The sequence below is a fragment of the Notechis scutatus genome, chromosome 11, assembly GCF_049901735.1.
Source record: "Notechis scutatus isolate UNSWTSFEM ecotype Mainland chromosome 11, rNotScu1.2, whole genome shotgun sequence".
In the NCBI taxonomy this organism is placed as follows: Eukaryota; Metazoa; Chordata; class Lepidosauria; order Squamata; family Elapidae; genus Notechis; species Notechis scutatus.
The window spans coordinates 284,624-308,230 of record NC_142019.1 but is presented as its reverse complement, the minus strand read 5'-3'; the positions used below and the strand labels follow the sequence as shown (position 1 = coordinate 308,230).

General features: G+C 44.8%; 2 protein-coding genes and 1 long non-coding RNA gene across 3 annotated transcripts in view; 2 read left to right on the top strand and 1 right to left on the bottom strand.

The window, feature by feature from the left end:
- Nucleotides 1–23,607, bottom strand: part of SNX33 (sorting nexin 33) — an 89,742-nt gene that overhangs the window by 32,794 nt on the left and 33,341 nt on the right. The gene's annotated exons all lie outside the window — the stretch shown is intronic.
- Nucleotides 1,445–23,607, top strand: part of PTPN9 (protein tyrosine phosphatase non-receptor type 9) — a 30,079-nt gene continuing 7,916 nt past the window's right edge. Inside the window, exons 1-7 of the mRNA XM_087972415.1 lie at nucleotides 1,445–1,527; nucleotides 11,805–11,948; nucleotides 12,777–12,866; nucleotides 14,942–15,066; nucleotides 17,145–17,250; nucleotides 22,487–22,597; nucleotides 23,129–23,457. Of these exons, the coding sequence (XP_087828541.1) occupies nucleotides 1,495–1,527; nucleotides 11,805–11,948; nucleotides 12,777–12,866; nucleotides 14,942–15,066; nucleotides 17,145–17,250; nucleotides 22,487–22,597; nucleotides 23,129–23,457 (938 nt within the window). The 5' untranslated portion in view covers nucleotides 1,445–1,494. The remainder of the gene's footprint in view (nucleotides 1,528–11,804; nucleotides 11,949–12,776; nucleotides 12,867–14,941; nucleotides 15,067–17,144; nucleotides 17,251–22,486; nucleotides 22,598–23,128; nucleotides 23,458–23,607) is intronic.
- LOC148129671 (uncharacterized) lies at nucleotides 17,260–21,373 on the top strand. The gene is made up of 2 exons (XR_015750755.1): nucleotides 17,260–21,253; nucleotides 21,287–21,373. It is a non-coding gene; the product is annotated as an uncharacterized LOC148129671 (long non-coding RNA).

The window sequence follows — 23,607 nt, the reverse complement described above, 5'->3', positions numbered from 1 at the left end:
TCTCCCTCTCCTCCTTCCCCTCCCTCCCTCCTTCCTCTCCCTCTCTCTCCTTCCTTTCCTCTTCTCTCCGCATTCTTCCCTCCTCCTCCTCCGGCCCGCCTCCCAGGCAGCATCCCCGCCCAGCTGGTCCGCGAATGGGATGCCGTTTCCCCCAGGCTGGAGGTGTGGGGAAGGGAGCAGGGGGGTGGGGGGCGCGGTGTTGAGCAGCCTCGGCGCCTGGAAGGGCTGCCCTCCCTCCCTCCAATCCCCTCCCTCTGCTTTTGAGGAATCAGCGCTGCGAGGAAGGCCGGGCAAGCCGATCCGTCCGCCTGGGCGGGAAGAGGAGGAAGAGGCGGCCAAGCCAGCGGGAGCGGATCCATCCATTTCCTAATCCTTTGCAAACCCCCCGCCCTCCGCCTTCTCAACACACACACACACACACACACACACACACACAGCTCCTCCTCCTCCTCCAGAAAGCAACAGTTCGAAGGAAAGTCTGCCTCCCTCCTTCCCCCCCCTCATTTCCTCCCACTCCGGGAAAGGAGCCCATCCGAATCGGTGGAGGTTTGCGCTTTGAGACAGCGGAGAAACTTCCTTCTGTCCCCCTCCCCAATTCTCTCTCTCTTTTTTTTTCTTTTCTTTTCTTTTCTTTTGCAAGCGGGAGGGCTCCCCCCCCTTCCTCTTTTTTCCCCCTCCCTCCACCTCCTCTTCTCCTCCCCCCAACCCCGGTTTTTCTTTTCTTTTTTTTACACACACCCCCTCCCCCCTTTCTCTCCCATAGCTCGGAGGGTTGAGAAGCGAAGGAAAAAAGCTTTTTTTCCTGCAGCAATTCGGGCTTTTCTTGTTTGTTTTGTTCTGAAGTGTTTTGAAAGCCAGAAGTGTTGCAAAAGAAGGCAGAGAGAGAGAGAGAGAGAGAGGAGAAGGAGAAGAAGGAGAAGGAGAAAGAGAAAGAGAAGGAGAAGGAGGGAAAAAAAGAGGGGTTCCCCCCTTCTCACCCACTCCCACGCCCACCCGCGATTCTCGGGAGATCCGGGCTTGGCCCCCCGCGCTTTTTTCGGGCAGCCTCTTCCTGCGCGGCGGCTGTTTTGTCGGCTTCGCTTTGGATCGCGCCGCTCCGACCGTCTTAATTCGGATCCGCGGCTCTCGGCGGCCCTCCCCCTTTTGGAGGGGAGCCCGGAAGGGGGGACCCCTCCCCTTGAGATCCCCCCACCCTTTTCTTTCCCTCTCCTTTTCCCTGGCTCGGGTTCAAGCGCTCTTGTCGCCCCCCCGTCGCCCCCAAGCGAGGATGCCCGGCTTTGACTCAGCGCGGAAGGCAGCCCTTTGCCGCTGACCACCAACCCCCCAACCCCACCCTCCCCGCTCCCTTCCATCCATCCCACCCTGCTGGCTTTACCTCCCCCAACCCCTTCCCCATGATCAAATAAGAGAGGAGGGGGCCGGAGAGAAGGCAAAAGACGGGGGGGGGCTGGCGACTTTGGCAAACTTGCGCCTCTTCTGCGGGCTGGCCGGAGCATGGCTGCGCAGCTGACTCCCGAGGAGGAACAGGTAAGAGGTGGGGGTGGAGACCCCAAATCCCCCTTCCCCGATTCATAAATGTTGGGGGCGGGATCTGAATGGGAGAAGAGAAAAGCGAAGCGGGGGGGCTGGCTGGCTGGCTGGGCAGATCGTGGCTGCTTTTTTGGCAATGACGTTGAATTGTGTGGCTTTTGTTGCCTTTTTTTTTTTTTTTTGATCTGAATTGGGGGGCGGTGAAAAGGGAGGAGGAGGAGGGGGCTCGCTGGGAAGGAGGAGGAGGGCTCGCTGGGGAAGGAGGAGGGGGTCCTGCTGGAGAGGCAGAGGCCGAGCCTCTCTCTCTCTCTCTCTTTCGCCCCTCCTTCTAAAAGGCAAACCAGCCCCCACCCCCTTTTCCAAATCCCTGGATTTCTCCGGCCCTTGAACGAAAAAGGTGATGAGCGGAAGTTTAAAAAAAAAAAAGAGCCAGCGATTCTCCCCGGCTGGGCCCGGCTTTGGGGTGCGGGCTGCCCGCTGCTTTCCTGGGGAGTCGATAGGAACCCCCTCCCCGCCCCCTTTTCTCCCCCACCTCCAAACCTCTCTTTACTTTGTAAGTCCTCTTCGCTTTGGGGGCGGGGGTGAATAAAGTCCAGAATCTGGGGGGCTGTCTGCGTGGGGAGGGGGCAATCTTGGCCCTGAAGAGCGCAACTGCGCCCCCTCCGGCCTTTGACAGACCCCCTCTTTCCACCAGATCAATGGGAGGCCCAGAGGTGTATCTCCCAGGTGATGTTTCCATGGAAGTCAGAAGGGGGGTGGGGGCTGAGATGCAGGCTAATCTGGGGCCCAGAGAGGGGGGGGCGTCTTTCCCTTGCAAAAGGAGGAGGCAGCCCCCTCCCCATGGTGCTAGCATCCCATCCAACCTATGAGCCACCCACCCACCCACTCCAACCAAGCAAGGATGCAGGCTCGCTCCCTTCCTCTCACTCCACAAACCCAAGAAAATTTCTGACTGGGGGTGGGGGGACCTTATAAAGGTGCCCCCCCCTTTTGGATAAAGAGAGCATGGGGGGGGGTTGTATCATTCTCCCATTGAAAGTTGGGAAGCAATCAAACTGTCCCCACTTAAGCGAGCCCCAACATCTGGGACTCTCTTAAAAGAAGAATTAATTCTCTCTCTTTTTTTCTTGTGCTCTCTCTCTTTCCCCCCACCCCAAAGATTGGTATGTTTTGGGGCGATGGGAGTAGCGGATATTTGACTCCATTTTTCCCCCCATGTTAAAAAAAAAAAGGATTAGGGAGAGGATGTGAAACACAGACATGTAATAACCCCCTGGCTTCACGTCTTTTAATGTTTAAGGAAGTGAGGCGGGAGGGCGGAGAAGTTCAAAGCAACCCTAACCCTTCTGGGTGCCACTTCACTCTTTTAATGCCCTCCCCCTTTTTTTTTTTTAAATCCCTTTTCCTAATCATGGAACTGGGGAGTGAGGAAGGGAGGCCAAAGAAAGAAAGAAAAAGAAAGTGTACATAAGTAAAGGAAGGAAACTGGTTTTTCTAGAAAATCTCCCAGTGGGTGCTAAAAGATATATATATATATATATTGTATATATGTATATATATATGTAGCTTTAAGCATCCTTGCTTTCATTTTAGAGCCTGCTGGTGGAGTAGGTGTGCTTCCTAAATTTTTACCAAATGCAATTCTGTGGGAGCTGAAAAATGCAATTATTCCCCCCCCCCCCAAAAAATGCAATTCTTACAGGGTCTTAAAAAGGGAGGGTTTTTAAAGTTCTTTTTAGAGGATGGTGTCATTGTGGTATGATGAGGGGTCCTTGGTGCTCCCTGAGCTGGGTTGTTTTTCTGCAGATGTTTCATTTACCCAAACTAGGAACATCATCAATGCAAAATATAAATGTTCTCTCCCCTTTTTAATCTCCTTTCATTAACCCAGCCAATCAAATATATTTTTATTGAGCAGTAAGACCTCAAAATGCCCTCAGACTGAAAAAAAGAGAGAGAGAGAGAGAGATCCTTGACAGATGATGGCAGATTAAATTGGTGCCCCAAGGGTTTTGTGTTTGTTTTTTTTAAATTGACCCAGGAAAGAGAACAAAAGAAAGGAAATTAAGATAGTGATCATATGCATTTATATATATTTTCCATCCAGATTCTAAGAAGGAGCTTAAGAAGGTCATTGATTTCTCAAGAGTTTGGACAGGGTTGCAAAGCAGAAGCCAGATCAAATAAATTTCCTAACGTTTTCTTTTAAAATGTACAGTATATCAGTGTTTTTCCACCTTGGCAACTTTAAGGTGGGCGGACTTCAATTCCCAGAATTCTTCGCTGGCTGGGGAATTCTGGGAATTGAAGTCCACCCATCTTAAAAGTTGCCAAGGTGGAGAAGCACTGATATATACCTTATATTCATTCCAATGCTCTTTGTGGCTCTTTGCCAACCCTATTTAGCAGCATTAAGCTACCCTATCGGTACCCTAAAAACATTGCCCTGGCTCGCAAAACAGGAAAAAATATCTGAATTTCTTGAGGTTTTTTTTTGTTGTTCTTCAGCTGTTTTGGAGAAAGGTTATGCCTGGATGGCTGCGCCTCTTAGCATTCCTGCCGTTTCTAGTGCATGCGTGTTTCTTCTTCCTGCTTTCCCGTTGACTGTAAATGACAAATAAACGTGTGTGTTGGATTGCGAAGTTTTCGGCTTGTGTAATTTTCCACTTCTGCATCTCCAAGGCTTTAAGGGAAACCAGGAAAGGGGAAACCCCCACCCCACCCCAAAAAAACAACAACCAGAGTTGTCCTTGTGCAGAATGGAGAAAAGGCTAGAACAGATTTCATTCGGACATCTACCCACCCAGCACCCTGCCCTGTCCCCACCTCACCCCTGGGAGATCTGGTTCCGTGTGTTTGTCTTCACTTCGACCTTTTCTGGGTGTGCCACTGGGGAAAGAAAGCTCTTGGGTGAAGCTCTAGGTAGATCCAGAAGCGAAGCTCATAATTGAGCATCACGAGAAGTTGAAAAAGATACCGAATTCTGCAAAGCCAGCGAGCTCAGCAGTTTTTTTGACCCTGAAAGGATGAAACACAAAGGCTGTGTCAGTTGGGCCAGGCCAAGTTGTCGGGTTGTCCTACAGTGAAGGTCTCTCTCAGCCACCCTAGATCTGAATCAGGCAAGCTCCTCAAAATAGGCTTTTCTAGGTCCATGTGGACCTGCCAAATGTCTGGGACTTCACTCTAGGTCAACCCTACGGCTAGTAACTCTAAAAGTCAGTGTGAAGTCAACCTTTAGCATCTCGTGTGGTGCAGCTAGTCCTGATGGAAGTTCTGAAAATTCCCTCCCCTCCGACTCATGTTGGACTTCCGCCATTGAAGCCGTGGCGTGATTCCCTATTTATGGAATTCCGAGAAGCTGTGTGGTGCAACAGACACGTGGCCGACCCACCATTCCTTGAAAGAGGGAAGGTCTCCTTCGGCTCACGCGCGTGGTCTCCTCAGACAGGCCTGCAAAGTCGGCTTGGCTTGGCTGGAGCCTTTTCCAAGGATATCTTGGAGAATAAATATTCCCTGATGCTCCCATCCGAGCGTTAACTCTTCCTTGTCCTTCCTTCGCTTCTTCAGATCGGCCATTTTAAGACCAGCCAGTTCATCAATGAATTTGAGGTCAGCCTCTTTTTTTCTTTTTTTTTTCTTTTTTTTTGGAGAACAGTAAGTTATGAATGAGATCAGCCTCATTCATAACATGGCTCCGTTTACTCCCGTGGCTGTCGGGCACAAATCTCTGTTCTCCCCGTAGGACGGAGAGATCTCTAATGAAGTGTTTAAAATGCCTTTGGGACAGGGGAATTGTGTTTGGGAAATGAAATCCCTGGCGGTCTCTTCCCCCTGTGGCAATTCCATCTGTGGGTCCCAGGGAAAGGGGGTGTCATGTATATATATATATATTATAACATGATTGTAGACTGGGGAAGGGAATGAATTTGAGTTCTTCTGTGATTTTAAATCCGGAGCGTGATATTGGAGGAATATTGGGCTCGGTATCCCTTAACCCTCAGCAAATTTAAGACTCTGGGTGAACTTCAACTCCCAGAATTCCCCAGCCACCCAATCGGATGATGCTGGAAGCCCAACGTGACTGTGAATTCTGGGGTGGAAGTCCATCCATCTTAAAAAGTGGCTGAGGTTTGAGAAACACTGACCTAATGGATCCTTCATCCACAAATAGCATCTGCTTTCTAGGACAACATAAAACAGGGATTGACAGCTCGCTGACTCCCTGCTGTTCTGGCCTACAACCCCCATAATCCCTTGCCACCGAGTCAGGTTTCCCGACATCCGGAATGTCTGGAGGAAATTTAATTTGGATTATCCTTGGGAATCCAGTCGTGTACATGCGGATCTAGGAAAGCAATCCTGCAATACGGCAGATTAGAAACAAGCAACTAATTGCAAGGGCTTCCTTAAAAATCAAACTGGAATTTTTTTCAGTTGCAAAGGTGTCTATTTAGAGCCCTTAAATATTTTGCATAAGATATTTATCATACCTTGCAAGGAGTGGTCTGGTGGCCTAGAGGTAGAGTTCTTGCCTCACAATCAGGAGGCTGTGAGTTCGATCCTTGGTAGAAGCAGATATTTTTCTCTCTCTGGGCACACTGAGGGTATTATCTGCTGAACAAAACTCTGCATTGGTGACAGGAAGGGCGTCTGGCCATTAAACATTCTACTAGCTCCATTCAGTTGCCCAGATTCCACCCCCCAAGGGATTCTAGGGTTGTTAAAAGGAGAATATAATGATTTATCATATTTTGCATGTTCATCCAGGTGCCTCTGTTTCCCCTTGTGGGAGGTGGGGCAAAATTCAGATATCCTAGGATGGAGAATTGTAAATGGCTGCTATTGCCCAACAGCATTGGGCAATTGGAGATAATAGCATCCTGAGAAGTCATCGATTATAGATAAAACAGTATTGGTATAAACTCTTATCACAACTTTGGCCCTTTGGGTCACGATTTCAGAAATATTTCCTTGCCAGATTCCTCAATACATTCAACAGCAAGTAGAACTGCTTGTATACTGGAAAAAAAGTTCTTAAAAATTGAGGGAGGTATAGGTAGTTCTTGACCTGCAACTGTTTGTTTGTTCACAGTTATAATTGGAAAAAAAATGTGACTTGTGGCCATTTTTCACGCTTACAATCGTTGTAGCACAATGGAATTATTTTTTTTTTTTTAAAAAAGAATCTCCATGGCAACCTTTCCTCCTTTTTTAAAAAAAAAATTATCTCTCTGATCGTACTGAACTCTGATACCCAGATAGAAACATCCCCATTGAATTTAGAAAGTTGGTAAGATCCAATTCAGCCCTGGCTGCCTTGGGAAAATCCTTTCATTTTTTGAAACCGTTTCCTGTTGTCTTAGATGAGTGACGTCATTCCTTTTTCTTTCTTTCTTTTTTTTCTCTCTCTCTCTTCTCCTTTTGTTGGGGAACTTGAGTCAGGATGGGAAGAATGCAGCAGCTTTTTTCACCCTGGGGGGAAAAAAAAGGAGATTATAAACCAGATAGGTAGCTGCATTTTTTTGGGGAAAAAAATAAATTGAAAAGCTCAGAGAGGGGTTACGAAACAGCCTTTTTCCTGGGTCCTTTTCAACAATGAATGTGAGCATTGCATGATGTTTCCTTGTATCCTCGTTTCATGGAAAATAAATCCCTGGTTAATCATTGCTCAGAACCTGAAGGCACCCTTTCTTTTGAATATTCCCACCCCCCACCCCCCCACCCCGCTTCTCAGTACAGAATAGACTTCGACTTACGACCGCATTGGTCACCACATTATAAAAAAGAGGTTGAGGCTCTGGAAAAAATGCAGAGAAGAGCAACCAGGAGGCTAAAACATATGAAGAACGGTTGCAGGAACTGGGCCTGGCTAATCTAGGGAAGTGAAGGACCAGGGGAGACAAGAGAGCAGCCTTCCAATATTGGAGGGGCTGCCACAGAGAGGAGGAAGAGGTCAAGCTGTTTTCCAAGGCACCTGAAGGCCAGACGAGGAATAATGGGTGGAAACTGATCGAGGAGAGATTCAACCTGGAAATAAGGAGAAACCAATGGAACAGAAGTTGCTTTGGAAGTTGTGGGAGCACCATCACTTGAGACTTTCAAGAAGAGACTGGACTGCCATTTGTCAAAAATGGTGTAGGCTCTCCCACTTGGGCCGGGGGTTGGACTAGATGACCTATAAGGTCCCTTCCAACTCTTGATGATCTGTTATTTTTGCATGCTTGCAGTTTAAGCAAAACATTCCTTAAGTCAGTTTTGCTCCAGTTGATCGAACTTTCTCACCACGGTCGTTAAGTAAATCAAAGCAGTTGCTCCGTGAGGAAACACAGTGGGTTCAGCCAATCCATCATCCCCGCCTCATTCGCTTCGCTCGTTGGACAGTTGCAAAAACGGGGAATCTTGTGATCTCGGCAACTGTTGTAAATACGAGTCGGGGGGGGGGGCAGGCGTCCAAATTTTGGCCACATGGGAGGCTGCCACAGTCGTAAGTGTGAGAAAATGGCCGTAAGTCACTGTTGGTAATGCTGTTGTAACTTTGAACAAGTCACTAAAGGGAGCTGTTTGTAAGTCGAGGACTTTCCCCGCAATGGGGAAGAAGCAGAAGCACGGAAGGAGCCTTGCCCAAATTGCAGGCTTGGCTTCCAGGTTGGCCTTGTGGCCATGGTAGGGCAGAGGGTTGGGTTAAGTGCAGGAAGTCCTCAACTTACAACAGTTCGTTTAGTGACCGTTGGAAGGGACACCAGCACTGAAAAAAACAACAACTTACGACTCTTTTTTTCTACCCTGAATGACCGTTTGCGGCTTCCCTCCCACCGCTACCACGATCACACGATCCAAATTCAGACGCTTGCCCCCCGACTCGCATTTACGACGGTTGGAGTGTCCCAAGGTCACGGGATTCCCTTTTTGCAACTTTCCAATGAGCGAAGCGAACGGGGGAGATGCCGGATTTGCTGAACCCACCGGGATAACAAATTTCGCAACTTGGAGGGGTTTCCCTTAACAACGGCAGCAAGAAGTGGGGCGAAACTCACTTAACAACTTGGCAACGTAGATCCCGGGCTCAGCTGTGGCCGTAACTCGAGGACTACTATGTAATGCACCCCCAGACACACAGACACAACCCCAGCCCTCCTTGCTGGTTTTGGAGGCTGCCCCGCTGGGCCGAGGCAGTCTGCAGCCTCTTCCTCCAGGTCCAAAAGGTGCTGGGTTTTCTTGGAAAGCGTTTGGAAGTCCTTGCATGAACCCTCCTTCTTCGGGTCAGCGTCGGAGGAGAGGACAAAACAGGATCGCCAGGAGATAAGGATCCCTTTTTTTCAATGTCACCCTGCTCTTCTCCCGGATCTGTTTGGCTGTTCTACTTTAACCTTGTCCTCGTGCATCCTGGTGGGAGTTTCATGTTTGCAGTAGAGCCTGTGGATCTCGCTGGCCAGGCAGGCAGGCAGGGCTTGGCGAGGGCTGGGAGCAGTCAGAAAGAAAAAAAAGAAATGGCTGGTTTAGTTTGGTTTAGGGTTAGGGTTAGGTTTAGGGTTAGTTTAAGTTTAGGTTTAAGTTTGGTTTAAGTTTAGGTTAGTTTAGGTTTGGTTTAGGTTTGGTTTAGGTTAGGTTTAATTAAAGTTTAAATGAGGTTAGGTTTAGGTTAGTTTAGGTTTAGTTTAAGTTTAGTTTAGTTTAGATTAGGTTAGGTTTAGGTTAGTTTAGGTTTAGTTTAAGTTTAGTTTAAGTTTAGTTTAAGTTTAGGTTTAGGTTAGGTTTAGGTTAGTTTAGGTTTAGTTTAAGTTTAGTTTAAGTTTAGTTTAAGTTTAGATTAGATTACGTTAGGTTTAGGTTAGTTTAGGTTTAGGTTAGGTTAGTTTAAGTTTAGTTTAAGTTTAGTTTAAGTTTAGTTTAGTTTAAGTTTAGTTTAAGTTTAGATTAGATTACGTTAGGTTTAGGTTAGTTTAGGTTTAGTTTAGTTTAAGTTTAAGTTTAGTTTGGATTAGGTTAGGTTTAGGTTAGGTTAGTTTAAGTTTAGTTTAGATTAGGTTAGGTTTAGGTTAGTTTAGGTTTAGTTTAGTTTAAGTTCAGTTTAAGTGTAGTTTAGATTAGGTTACTTTATTGTCATATATGGATAGATATTGATACAGATCTCTGCAGAGAGGCTGAACTCTTTGCCGTTTGTTGGATGCTGCTAAATGAAGCGTTTGGCCAAGGTAGCCCAACCGTCCCGGGCTCGCTGCTGCTCGTGTCTCTAAAGCCCCAATGGGACCCTCCTCCAAATGCTTGGAGGAGGTCTTGGGAGCCCCTGCCAGGGCGAAGAAGCCGTTGGGTGCCAGGGGAACACAGGGGCCGGCTGTTTTCCATGAGTCACATCTTCCGAGATGTTTGTCCTTCCATTAAAAATGAATGGCCACACAGTTCTTCCCCCCAAGGCCCGGAGCGAGAAACTGACGGGATGTTTCCGCTCCAGAAATGGGCCCACGGGGATCCCTGAGTGGCCATGGAGGAGGGAGCCACTTAGCCAGGTTTTGGCAGGGGGCACGTGGATTTCAGCTGATCAGATTAACAGATAATCCGAGTTGGAAGGGACCTTGTAGGTCATCTAGTCCAACCCCCCGCCCAAGCGGGACACCCTACACCAAGGGTCCCTAAACTTGGCCACTTTAAGACTTGTGGGCTTCAACTCCCAGAATTCTCCAGCCAGCTATGCTAGGGAGGGGGGGAAACCACGTTAAATTATGCCATGCCTCGCTTCCCAATTGCACCCCTCAATGACCAATTATCCAGTTCTAATAGTGGTCGTAAGTTGAAGAGTACTGGTATTCTCCGAAATGTTGAATCTCTCCTGATTTTAAGGAATTGTTTTTTTTAAAATACATTTTTTATTTTTCTGTTTCTATATATTCATCATTGTGGGAACAGTGTGGTTCCAGGTGGTTTTACGTTTTAAAAACAAACATGGCAATAGTTTCACATTGATCTTGCTAACTTTCTTACATCGTTTGATATTAATACATATTATCGATCTGAATTATTCAATATTCTCATGTGCTATTTTGTGTCAGTCTCTATTTTCTTCACATCACTTCTTTTATTATAAATTCTCTATTAGTAGTCATATTTGCAGTATTTAACAAATTATGTAATTCAAATAGCCATTCATAAATTCATATTAATTGGTACTTTCTATTATTTATCCCCTTTTTAGTTCTTGGTTATGCCTCCCACTCTTCCTTTCACCCACCCCCTCCCACTTGTGACTCTATGACTGTAACTTTTGTCGCTTGTATCCTTACGATTTATATTAATTGTTTCCTAGTATGATTTGATTGCTTATTGTATCCTATAACTTATTAAGTGTTGGACTTGATGATTCTTGACGAATGTATCTTTTCTTTTATATACACTGAGAGCATTTGCACCAAGACAAATTCCTTGTGTGTCCAATCACACTTGGCCAATAAAGAATTTTATTCTATTCTATTCTATTTCTATTCTATTCTTATTGTACCCTATGACTATCATTAAGTCTTGTACCTGATGAATCTTGACTCTTGAAAAATGTATCTTTTCTTTTATGGACACTGAGAGCATTTGCACCAAGACAAATTCCTTGTGTGTCCAATCTCACTTGGCCAATAAAGAATTCTATTCTATTCTATTCTATTCTATTCTATTCTATTCTATTCTATTCTTATTGTACCTTATGACTATCATTAAGTGTTGATGATTCTTGACAAATGTCTCTTTTATGTACATTGAGAGCATTTGCACCAAGACAAATTCCTTGTGTGTCCAATCTCACTTGGCCAATAAAGAATTCTATTCTGTTTCTGTTTCTATTTCTATTTTATTCTTATTGTACCTTATGACTATTATGAAGTATTGTACCTGATGATTCTTGACGAATGAATCTTTTCTTTTATATACACTGAGAGCATTTGCACCAAAGACGAATTCCTTGTGTGTCCAATCACACTTGGCCCATAAAAGAATTCAATTCTGTTCTATTCTGTTTCTATTTCTATTTCTATTTTATTCTTATTGTACCCTATGACTATTATCAAGTCTTGTACCTGATGGTTCTTGACTCTTGACGAATGTATCTTTTCTTTTATGTACACTGAGAGCATTTGCACCAAAGACGAATTCCTTGTGTGTCCAATCACACTTGGCCCATAAAAGAATTATACATTCTACATTCCATTCTGGAATCCATAACAAAACACGAAGATTAACCATTTTTGTTTTCTTCCTTTCCTTCCTCTCCCCTGCTCTGCTCCGCCGGGGTGAAGGCCACCAAGCAATTCCTGGAAGAGATCAACAAATGGACCACTCAGTACAATGTCTCTCCCCTTTCCTGGAACATGGCTGTCAAATTCCTCATGGCTAGAAAATTTGACGTCCTCCGAGCGATTGAACTCTTCCACTCCTACAGGGTGAGTTGCTTGGGCAATGCAGGGGTTTTTCTATTCGGTGACTTCCATGGGTGGGTTCACACAAGCTGGACCCATGGAGGGCCTCTTTCCAAGATGGCTTAAACCCTTTTGCTGAGAATGGTCGCTGTAATTGGGCTCAGGGGCTAAGACGCCGAGCTTGTCGATCAGAAAGGTGGGCGGTTCAGCGGTTCGAATCCCCAGCGCCGCGTCATGGAGGGAGCTCCCGTCACTGGTCTCCAGCTTCTGCCAACCTGGCAGTTCGAAAGCATGTCAAAAAAAAAAATGCAAGTAGAAAAATAGGGACCATTTTGGTGGGAAGGGAACAGTGTTCTGTGCGCCTTCGATGTTTAGTCCTGCTGGCCACATGACCACGGAGACGTCTTCGGACAGCGCTGGCTCTTCTTCGGCTTTGTAACGGATATGAGAGCCGAAAATGACTCACATGCATGTGTGAGGGGAACCTTTATCTTTTAGTTTAATAAAAAGAAGGACATGGGAGTGACATGATAGCAGTCTGAGGGGCTGCCACAAAGAAGAGGGGGTCCATTTATTCTCCAAAGCCCCTGAAGGCAAGGCAAGAAGTAACGGAAGGAAACTAATCAAGGAGAGAAGCAACCTAGAACTAAGGAGAAATTAACCAGTGGAACAACGTGCCTCCATAAATTGTAGCTGCTCCATCACTGGAGGTTTTTAAGAAGAGTCTGGACAGCCACTTGTCTGAAATGAACTAGGGTCTCCTGCTTGTGCAGGGGGTTAGACTAGAAGACCTCCAAGGTCCCTTCCAGCTCTATTCTGATTGATGGATGGATCTTCTTCCCACCCCTTTAGGAAACGAGGTTCAAGGAAGGAATCGTGAAACTCAAACCTCACGAGGAACCGTTGAGGTCAGAACTCCTGAGTGGAAAATTCACCATCCTGGTAAGTTTTGGCTTCTGGGGAATTTCAAAGGGGTGAAGCCAGAACGCTAGAAAAAAAATTGCAGAAAAAAAATTGTGGGGTGGGAGATATACCCCCAAAGCCCTGATAGGGGCGTTCAAATAAGGATGGAGGTAGTTCTGACCGAGCTATGGGTGAGCTTCAACTTACGGCCATTGTTGGGAGGTGGTTTTTAAGCAAGTAATCATTTGACCCGACTGTCAACTCTCATCAAATATTTCTAGATATTTATAAATATTTATAAATATTTCTTTTTAGAGTTGCCAACCGAAAGGGAGGGGGGAGCAGTGCGGCAGCTTGCAAACCGAAACTGCATTCCATAAATGTTTTCAAAGATAGTAACTAGGTGACCGAAGTTTCTGTCAGGACAAATTCTAACTGGAGAGCATGATTGATGACTCTGGGCTAGGGACGTGTCCCATTGGAGAAAATACACCCAGAGGGTGGAGGGAAAACCAGGGTCAAGGGTGAAATGAATGATGTGTGTTTCAGAGTCGGCTACACCCAAGAAGTGCCAGCATGTTTACTCCCAATAAATCCTTTTGAAGTTTTGGAAGTTTGGCTCGAGACTCATGATTTAAATGGGGTTTAAGTGCCGGAATCCTGACACCGACCTCATTTTATGAGCATTTTCACCCTGGTTGTTAAGCGATTCGCAAAATCATGGAGTGAATGACATGGCCATTAAACGAATCTGGATTCGCTCATTGAGTTTGTTTGTCTGACGCCGGCTGGGAAGGTTGCAACCTTAACCCCCAGGATGACGCAACCGTCATAAATGCGAGACCTATTGCCAAGCGTCTGAATTTTGATCACGTGACTGCAAGGACGTTGGTGGCCATTGTAAGTGCGACAACTTGGTTATAAATCACTTTCCTTCCCCGCTGTTTTTATATTTTAAATTTTACCGTCATCAAGTGTGTCTTATTTTAATTTGTGATGCTCTTGGCACAAATAATACACGCTTTGGAGAAGATACAAAAATTGGCCTGAAGCTGCTGCTGCACTTTGGTAGATGGTTAACAACAATCATCTCCTTGCCCTTCTAGTTGTTATATTGTGTGTGTGTGTGTGTGTGTGTGTGTGTGTGTGTGTGATTAGGGAGGGAAGGGCTCACAAAGGTCATTATGCAGCCTCCCTACAGTCATGTAATGAGAAATGTCTGGCAAGTCAACAAGCGAGGAATTACAGAAGGAAATAACTCACACTGTCAATGCATTCCTGGCTATTAGTATTCGGAGGTGGACTGTCCCTGCAGCTGGAGGCTCCATCGCAGGAGTCAGAGTCCATGACAAATAATGAACCTCTCCTCCTCTTCCTCCTCATCCAGGCATTGCTCTTCTCCTGTAAAGGCATCTAAGCCAACTCCCTTCAGCGTATCTTGGCAACCATGCGCGATGTACAATCCATGCATTCCCTGCCTTCCGTCTCTTGTTAATTTATTCACCATAGGAGACCTCAAATCCTAGGCCTGCAGCTTCCAAACCAAAGCCAACCTGATTCATTTCGTTTCTAGCCTGGCGAACGTGATATTGATTTTATTGTCTCCCTATCAGGTTTCTGTACCTGATAAAATCACTTGTGTGTCGCTGGGCGGCTTGAAATTATAGAGAATCCATCGCTCAAAGCAAAATGAGACAAACTTAACAAACCAGGGTTAAAACCGAGTTAAACAGAACAACAGGCCCGGTCTTTTCTCTGCCCGCTAACCTTTTCACAACAACCCTGTAAGGTCGGCCATCAGCAGGGAAGGAAAACCCGCCATTTCCCCCATAGAGAGCTACGGCTAGCGAGAATTCCATCCTGAAGTTTTCTTGTTCCTTTACTTAATGTAGGACACAGGTGGGAATCAAAGGCTACAGCTCTTAAGAGCCATGAATGTTTCCAAAATATTTGGGGCTCCTGGATAAATCCGATCTCTACTGCCCTTCGCCATGGATGAAACCCAGTTTCTTGACGGCTTGCCAATCATCACAACTCTCTGTGGGCTTGGCAGAGGTTCCTTTAAACCCTGTTTGCCCACCTGGCTGACCTCCTTCCACCTGCTTTCTTTGCAGAGTGTGCGGGATCCCTCCGGAGCCTCCATTGCTCTCTTCACCGCGAAGTTGCACCACCCCAATAAAAGTGTCCAACACGTGGTACTTCAGGCCCTCTTCTACCTGCTGGACAGGGCAGTGGAAAGGTAAGGAGGGCTGTTTGGAGTGCAACCGGGCACCTGGTTTTGGCTTCAAGAGCCTGGAGTGATTAGAATGATTAGAATTCTTTTCTTTTGTAGGGATAGCAACACCCATAAGCACTTAGACATATATACCGCTTCACGGGGCTTCTCAACCCTCTCTGAGTGGTTTACAGAGTCAGCCTCTTGTAGCCTCAACAACGTAGGTCCTCATTTGACTGACCTCGGAAGGATGGAAGGCTGAGTCAATCTCGAGCCGTTCAGGATCGAACTGCTGGCAGTGGGCAGAGTTAGCCTGCAATACTGCATTCTAACCACAAGGGAAGGAAGGGAGGGGAGGAGGAGGAAGGAGGGAAGGGAAGGGAAGGGAAGGGAAGGAAGGAAGGAAAGCAAGGAAGGAAAGCAAGGAAGGAAGGAAACTAGCAGTAGCACTTAGACTTATACACCACTTCCCAGTGCTTTCCAGCCCTCTCTAAGTGGTTTACAGAGTCAGCCTCCTGCCCCCAACAATCTGGGTCCTCATTTTACCCACCTTGGAAGGATGGAAGGCTGAGTCAACCTTGGGCTGGTCAGGATCGAACTGCTGGCAGTGGGTAGTGAGTTAGCCTGACATACTGCATTCTAACTAGAAGGAAGGAAAGGAGGGAAGGGAAGAATGAAGGAAGATAGCAATAGCTCTTAGACTTATATGCCGCTTTACAATCCTTTCCAGCCCTCTCTAAGCGGTTTGCAGAGTCAGCCTCTTGCCCCCCACAGTCTGGGTCCTCATTTTACCCACCTTGGAAGGATGGAAGCTAAGTTCACCTTGAGCCTGATGAGAATCGAACTGCTAAATTGCAGGCAGCCGGCAAGCAGCAAAAGTAGCCTGCAGTACTGCAGTCCGACCACTGCGCCACCAGGGCGCAGGATCGTTTTCTACTCTCTACCCCCCTGCAAAAATCTCAGGTTTTCCCATTGACTAAAAGCCTTGCTTGCTTCCCAGGGCTGGTTTTCAAAGCTCCAAATTCCCTGGTAGTCCTCGGCTTATGAGCACAATTGACCCCGAAAATTTACCTCGTTAAGTGGGGCATTCTGTTAAGCGAGCTTTGCCCCCTTTTAACGATGTCGCTTCTCACCTTTGTTTACGGAATCGTTGCGGTCGTTCAATGAGTCACCTGGTTGTTAAGTGAATCTGGCTTCCCCGTTGACTTTGGTGGTCATAAAAAGGGGATTGTGGGGCACTGCAGCCGTCGTAAATGTGAGTCAGCTGTCAAGCATCAGAATACAAATTGTGGGACCATTAAGGATGCTGGAAGTGTGAAAAAGTAACCGCAGGTCACTTTTTCCAGGGCCGTCATAAACTTTGAACAGTCACTAAATGAAACATTGTATGTCAAGGACTATCTGTATTCTGGAATGCCTTCGTTCCCCGGTTCGAAAGTGCCAAAGTTTGGGCTTGTTTTATTTATTTTATTTTATTTTTAACCACCCCTCTCTCTCACAGAGGAACTCTGAACAGCGTACAATAAAGTATTAAAATATAAACAAACCAGTGCAGAAAAGTTAAAAATTCAAACAAAAGAGGCAAGGATGGTAAAACCATGGTTTAAAAATTAACTGAAAGGCAAAGGTTTTTTTTTTGAGACACTAGTCTCATGGCTGTCTAAAAATATAAGCATGTGTCAGAGCTTAACGTCGCATCCTCCTTGTCTCCAAACTTGTATTTATGAATCTCAAATCCCACTACTTATTTTATTTTTATTTTAGGAAATTTATATTGCTGCCTATTCACACATGGCGACTCAAGGAGGCTTACAGGAATAAAAAAAACACCTCATATATAAAACTAATGAAAGAGAATAATCATATAATAAATTTATAATACAATGTAATAAAATAAAATAAAGCAATACTTTTTAGGCCAAGAATGCTGGCTTGTAATAGAACTGTTGGGGAATCATGGTTTAGTTTAGCTGAGCCTTTGAATTAGGTCGGGTTTTTGGGTACAAGCCTCAGCTCCCTGTCTGAATCCTCGTGGAGGTGAGATATGACCCCCAGGAACTTCGTTTGTGACTCTAAACCATGATTTTCCTTCCCATAACCAGCTTTGAAACTCAACGGAACGGCCTGGTGTTTATCTACGACATGGCGGACTCTCACTATTCCAACTTTGAGCTGGATCTCAGCAAGAAGATCTTAAACTTGTTGAAGGTAATGAGAAATAGCAATCGCCCTTATACTTATATACTGCTTTATAGTGCTTTCCAGCCTTCTCTAAATGGTTTATAGCCTATTTGCCCCCCCACAATCTGGGTCCTCATTTTACCCACCTTGGAAGGATGGAAAGCTGAGTCAACCTTGAGTCGGTCAGAAGCGAATTGCTAGCAGTGGGCAAAATTAGCCTGCAGTACCGCATTCTAACCACTGCACCACCATGGCAGAGATAGCAATAGCTCTTAGACTTATATGCCGCTTTACAATCCTTTACAGCCCTCTCTAAGCGGTTTACAGAGTCAGCCTCTTTCCCCCCCAACAACCTGGATCTTCATTGTACCCATCTTGGAAGGAAGGTGTTGTGGTTAGCCGGCAGTAGGTGCAGATGGCTGAGGAGAGCGAGGACTCAGATGAGGGGCCAGGACCATTCTGGACTGCTGCCTTCAGAGATTGTGGGGGCTGGCAGCAGCGATGAGGTGCGCAGGGTTGTTCGTAGGAAAGGGCAGCTGCAGCAGCACGGGCGACTCGGGAGTAAGGCTGCAAGGTGATGGCCCCTCCTTCCCGAAGATAAAAGCCAGCTGTGAATCGGGCATTCTTTGCAGGAAGCAAAGACGTTTTGAAACTCAGCCTCGTGGACATTCCAGTATCTTTAAGTGGGTATTTGAAGACTCTTGTGTTGTAAAATATTTCTTATCTGTGATTCTTGGCAGCCTCGCACAGTTTTGGCGAGGCTCGCGCTTATCAAAGTGAATTAGTTTGCAGCATCCTTTTAACCGGGGATTCGTAAGAATCATTAAAAGGTTTGGTTCGTGTTTGTTTTATTGGACAAGGGTTTGGGTCAGAACAGAAGGATGAAAGGCTGAGTCAACCTTGCGTCTGGTGAGATTCGAATTGTCCAATTGCAGGCAGCCGGCAGTCAGCAGAAGTAGCCTGCAGTACTGCACTCTGACCACTGCCCCACAGTGGCTCCTGGTGTTATAAGTCGAGGAGTATCTGTACTTGGAAGATAGTAATGGCCTGGATGAACCTGAAGAGGATGTTTTTGGCTTTCTACCCACTCAAAAAAAAAAAAACCGAGATGTTACCCAATCAGTAGCTCTTGTTGGCCCCCCCTGACTCCAAGCCTTCCACGGAAGCCAAATTTTTATTTTCCACCAGTTTCTCTGGCGTAACTCGAACCTTTTAATTGCCCAATGCAAGGCCATTTCATTAATGAATCAAATATAAACCATGGAGCCTTTCATCCAGAGCCGCTGACCTCTTGATGGATTGACCGCTGGCGACCCTCTCCTGTTCATTGTCAGCCTGTGGTCTCCTCCTTCCACAGAGGAAGAATTCAAGGTCGTTTCCCGGGGGGGGGGAGTTAAAAACAACCCTCTTTTCCCGTATTCAAGTGCCCTTTTCGGCGGGAAAAATGTCAGCCAAGCGCAAATATTTGAGAACCTCAAATGTGGTCATCTGGTTAAAGTCCTTAGCTGGTCAGTTGACCCAGAGCACGGACAGCTTCTCTGAAGGACCATCAGGAGGGAACTGTCTCTTCCAAAAGACAGAGAAGAATTAGATCTGGGGTTTCTCTGTTGCCAGCTCATCTCAACCATAGTTATCTGTTGGGTTACCAAAGAGGCTTCCCGGGGCTCAGAATTATTCCTGAGCTCCCATTCTTTTTAATTTTATTTAAAGTAACAGTGATTTACTTCCCCAAAAGATAATATCTACAAATGGTACATACTTATTGAAGTTATACAATTAATGCTTGGTATAACCTTAGTGGGGGATAGAAATTAGAATTCTTTACTGGCCAAGTGTGATTGGACACACAAGGAATTTGTCTTGGTGCAAATGCTCTCAGTGTCCATAAAAGAAAAGATACATTCGTCAAGAGTCCAGAATCATCAGGTACAACACTTAATGATAGTCTGGGAGTATATTAAGAATAGAATAGAAGGATATAGGAACAGAATTTAAATGGAGTGGAGTGGTATGGTGTGGTATGGTATGGTATGGTATAGTAATAGTATAGTAATAGTATAGTATAGTATAGTATAGTATAGTATAGTATAGTATAGTATAGTATAGTATAGTATAGTATAGTATAGTATAGTATAGTATAGAAAATAGAATAGAATAGAAAATGGAACAGAATAGAATAGAAAATAGAACAGAATGGAATAGAATAGAGAATGGAACAGAATAGAATAGAATAGAAAACAGAATAGAATAGAATAGAATAGAATAGAAAATAGAATGGAATGGAATAGAACAGAACAGAAAGGAATAGAATAGAATAGAATAGAATAGAATAGAATAGAATAGAATAGAATAGAATAGAATAGAATAGAATAGAATATAAATGAAATAGAAATAGAAATGAAATAGAAATAGAATTTGAATTCTTTATCGGCCAACTGTGATTAGACACACAAGGAATGTGTCTTGGTGCATATGCTGTCAGTATACATAAAAAGAAAAGATACATTCGCCAAGAGTCATCAGGTCCAACACTTAATGATAGTCATAGGGTACAATTAGCAATCAAATCATACTAGGAAACAGTCAATAAAAATCGTAAGGATACAAGCGACAAAGTTACAGTCATAACAGTCACAAGTGGGAGGAGATGGGTGATAAGGAGTGATGAGAAGATTAACAGTAATAGTAGTGCAGACTTTATAAATAGTTGGACAGTGTTGAGGAAATTATTTGTTTTGCAGAATGATGGCATTCGAGGAAAAACTGCCGTTGTGTCTAGTTGTTCTGGTGTGCAGTGCTATAATAATAAGATATAAAAAATAAATATTTATTTAGCGTATGGCACATCCCATTTGGATAAAAACAAGAGAGATAAAACAAAAAATTATGAAACACCGCATCTAAAATATTATAAATGTATATCTAGATTACAGGCATGAATTTCTCACAGCCAGAAAATCAGCAAAGTCTCCATTATAGGTTGTATTTTGGCATTCTGTCACTCCAGGTTATTTTTCAGCCCCACAATCACAATTCGGTGATGGCTATTTTGTCCCGCTTATAGAAATATAAGAAATATACATGTCCCGATATAAAGAAGAAGAAATATACATTTTGAACTGAATGCCAAGAACTCCACAATGTTGTTATTAGTGGCCATGAAACTCAACTAAGCACTGTACCGTAGTACGGTCCTAACAGCATTCATTCCACTGTATTCCAAGTAGAGTTTTTTTTCCAGCTTAATGCCAAAATTCCCACTATGTTATTATTTGGGGGCCATGAAAAGTAACCTCTCTTATGCCACTCTCAGCCAGAATTTACTTAGAGCTGCATTTTGGAACCAGATGGACGGTTACAGATAAATAGTTTACTTCCTGTAGCCTTGTGGTTCTCGGTTCTTCTTTCTTGATCCTTACAAGGGGCTGCTAGAGTTGGGAAAAGGATTAATTTCCATGGGAGCAACAACAACAAAAAAAAAGCCCTAGATTTCCACATCCCATTGAAAGCTACGAGAGTAGCACTTAATAGAGCTAATCTACCTTAGGGGTCTCTAACCTTGGCCACTTTAATCCTGGAAGACTTCAGCTCCCAAGTCCTCCATGCTTAAAGTGGCCAAGGTTGGAGTCCTCTGGTCTAGTGATTAAGGAGTCAGGCTGGAAAACATGAGTTCAAGTCCTTCATCCGCCATGAAAGCTGGCTGGGTGATTTTGGGCCAGTCCCTTTCTCTCTCAGCCCAATCCACCTCACAGGGTTGTTATTTTGAGGAAAAGAGGAGGAGGAGGAAAGTGTGTGTTGGATATGTTCACTGCGTTGAGTGATTTGTAAAAATGATAAAGGCAGGATATGAATAAATATACTCAGTATCCCAAAATTGCACATAGAATGTTCCTATGTTAGGGGAGGTTACAAAAAAGAGGATAGGATAGGGAATTATAATTAAAATAATTAGAATAGAGAATTAGAAAATTAGAATAGAATAAAATATAGAATAGAAAAATTATAATTACAATAGAAAATTAGAAAACTAGTACAGAATCTGGAATAGAATAGAATAGAATAGAATAGAATAGAATAGAATAACAAATGGGGAAAGGGAAGGAAGGAGGAAAGAAAAAGAAAGAAAGAAAGAAAGAAAGAAAGAAAGAAAGGAAGGAAGGAAGGAAGGAAGGAAGGAAGGAAGGAAGGAAGGAAGGAAGGAAGGAGAAAGAAAGAAAGAAAGAAAGAAAGAAAGAAAGAAAGAAAGAAAGAAAGAAAGAAAGAAAGAAAGAAAGAAAGAAATTCATGGATGGTTGATTGATGGCACAAAATAATCCAGTTCGATTTGTTGTAGGAAAAATTAGGGGATTGTTGTCATTCCGGTCTGTTAGCGTTCAACTGGCTGAGATGGGCCTCAAATTTACTTCAAAGCAAATAAATCCTTCTAAATTGCTTTTCAATTTACTTTCTGAATTATTATTCTTTTCAATGTACTTGGGTCTCCCCCTACTGGCCAGAGGGAGGACATGCAGGCAAAATCCCCTTTTGAGTTAAACTCTGTTCCTGGTGGTCTCTTATCCTCTCACCCAACCCTGTTTAGCCAGGTGCTCCTTACCTGCTCAGGTAAATAATTGCGGTGCTATTGAGGGTATTGTTGCTTGGCTGTGTGGAGCGAGGATAATGAGGGGGCTGTAGTTGTGTAATTCAGCACAGACCATCATAGTCCAATTGTGCATGACACACGCAGGATACAAGAACAGTTAAAGGAGAGAAGAAAGAGAAGAGAAATGCAAGGAATATCAAAAGGAAGTCCCTTCAACCCTAATAATTGACCTCGACCCATTGATTAATACAGATTTCCAATAAGCACCAAATCTCCCTTATTCCACATTCAAAATTTGGGTTTCTCTTGACAGTAATTCTTAATACCGTAGTCTAGAATCTTTGGTGTAGAATCTTTGATGTAGAATTTGATGACAATGGATCATCTCCCTGCAATTCCGCTTCTCGTTCTATGATTTATCCTGCGATGATTATTGCTTTGCCCTCTTGCCTGGATGTTAACAGCAAACCGTGGTTTTTAAAAACAATATATTATTTCTACAGTAATGCTAAATATAAAATGTGCTACCGTGCCTAATCCTACAAGGCTTGAAAATTCCCTGTGTTTTATTTTTCTGGCTTTGCTTCCTTGTCTTGTTTTCCTTTTTTTTTTTTTTTTTTAGAAATGCTGATTTAAAAAAAAAAAAGACTAATTTTTAAAAAATATCTCCTTGGTTTACAGGGAGCCTTTCCAGCGCGCCTGAAAAAGGTCTTCATCGTAGGAGCCCCGATGTGGTTTCGAGTTCCTTATTCCATCATTAGCTTGTTGCTTAAAGAGAAATTACGAGAAAGGGTGAGTGGCACCAGCATGCTAAAAGGATGAACCAGCCCTACGTTCACATGCCCAGTTGAGAAATTTAGGCCATTTTAGGCGGTAAAAACAGACAATGTGCTATGCTTATGAACTGGGGAAACTGGAACTAAAATGGCAAATGAGAGCCAGATTGGTATAGTGGTTTACATGCCGGCTTAGAAACCAGGAGGCTGTGAGTTCTAGTGCTGCCTTAGGCATGAAATCCAGCTGGGTGACTTTGGGCCAATCACCAGGAGACGGTGAGTTCTAGTGGCTCTTTTGCCTCAGAAACCAGGAGGCTGTGAGTTCTAGTCCTGCCTTAGGCACAAAAGCCAGTAAAGAGTATGGAGTCTTCTCCACCTTAAATTAAAGTAATAAAAGCGGGATTTTTTTTAAAAAAACAACAACCAGGAATTCAGGGCAAGCCAGCCTAAATGGATTGCACTTTCGATACGGGGAACCTCCCTTCCTAAAAAGCAGGGCATAAAAGTTTTTGCCCAGCCACACCATGCGCTCCTTTCCTACTTTTAGGTCCAGATGGTGAAAATGTCGGAGCTGAGGCAGCACCTGCCCCACGAATGCCTCCCCGAGTACCTGGGAGGGTCCCTCAAGCTGGACCCCCTCAGCTGGAACTGCCGGTTCCTCCCGCAGCAAAACGGGCACCCGGACCCCCTGGATGAACTGATCCTGGTCCCTCTGGCTCCCCCTCGGGACAACGGTTCCGTGCACGTCCCAGGGCCCAAGTCCATGACTCTGCCGGAACTCCTGGAGCACGTCAACCAGAAGCAGAAGCGGGGGATTTATGAGGAGTATGAAGGCATTCGGCACCGGAGCCCCACTGGCACCTTTGGGTGTTCTCTGTAAGCATCCAGGTGGCGGGAGGGTCTCGGGTTGGAGAATAACAAGAGTTGGAAGGGACCTTGGAGGTCTACTAGTCCAACCCCCTCCTCAAGCAGGAGATTCTATACCAGTGGTGGGATTCATAAAGTTTTACTACCGGTTCTGTGGGC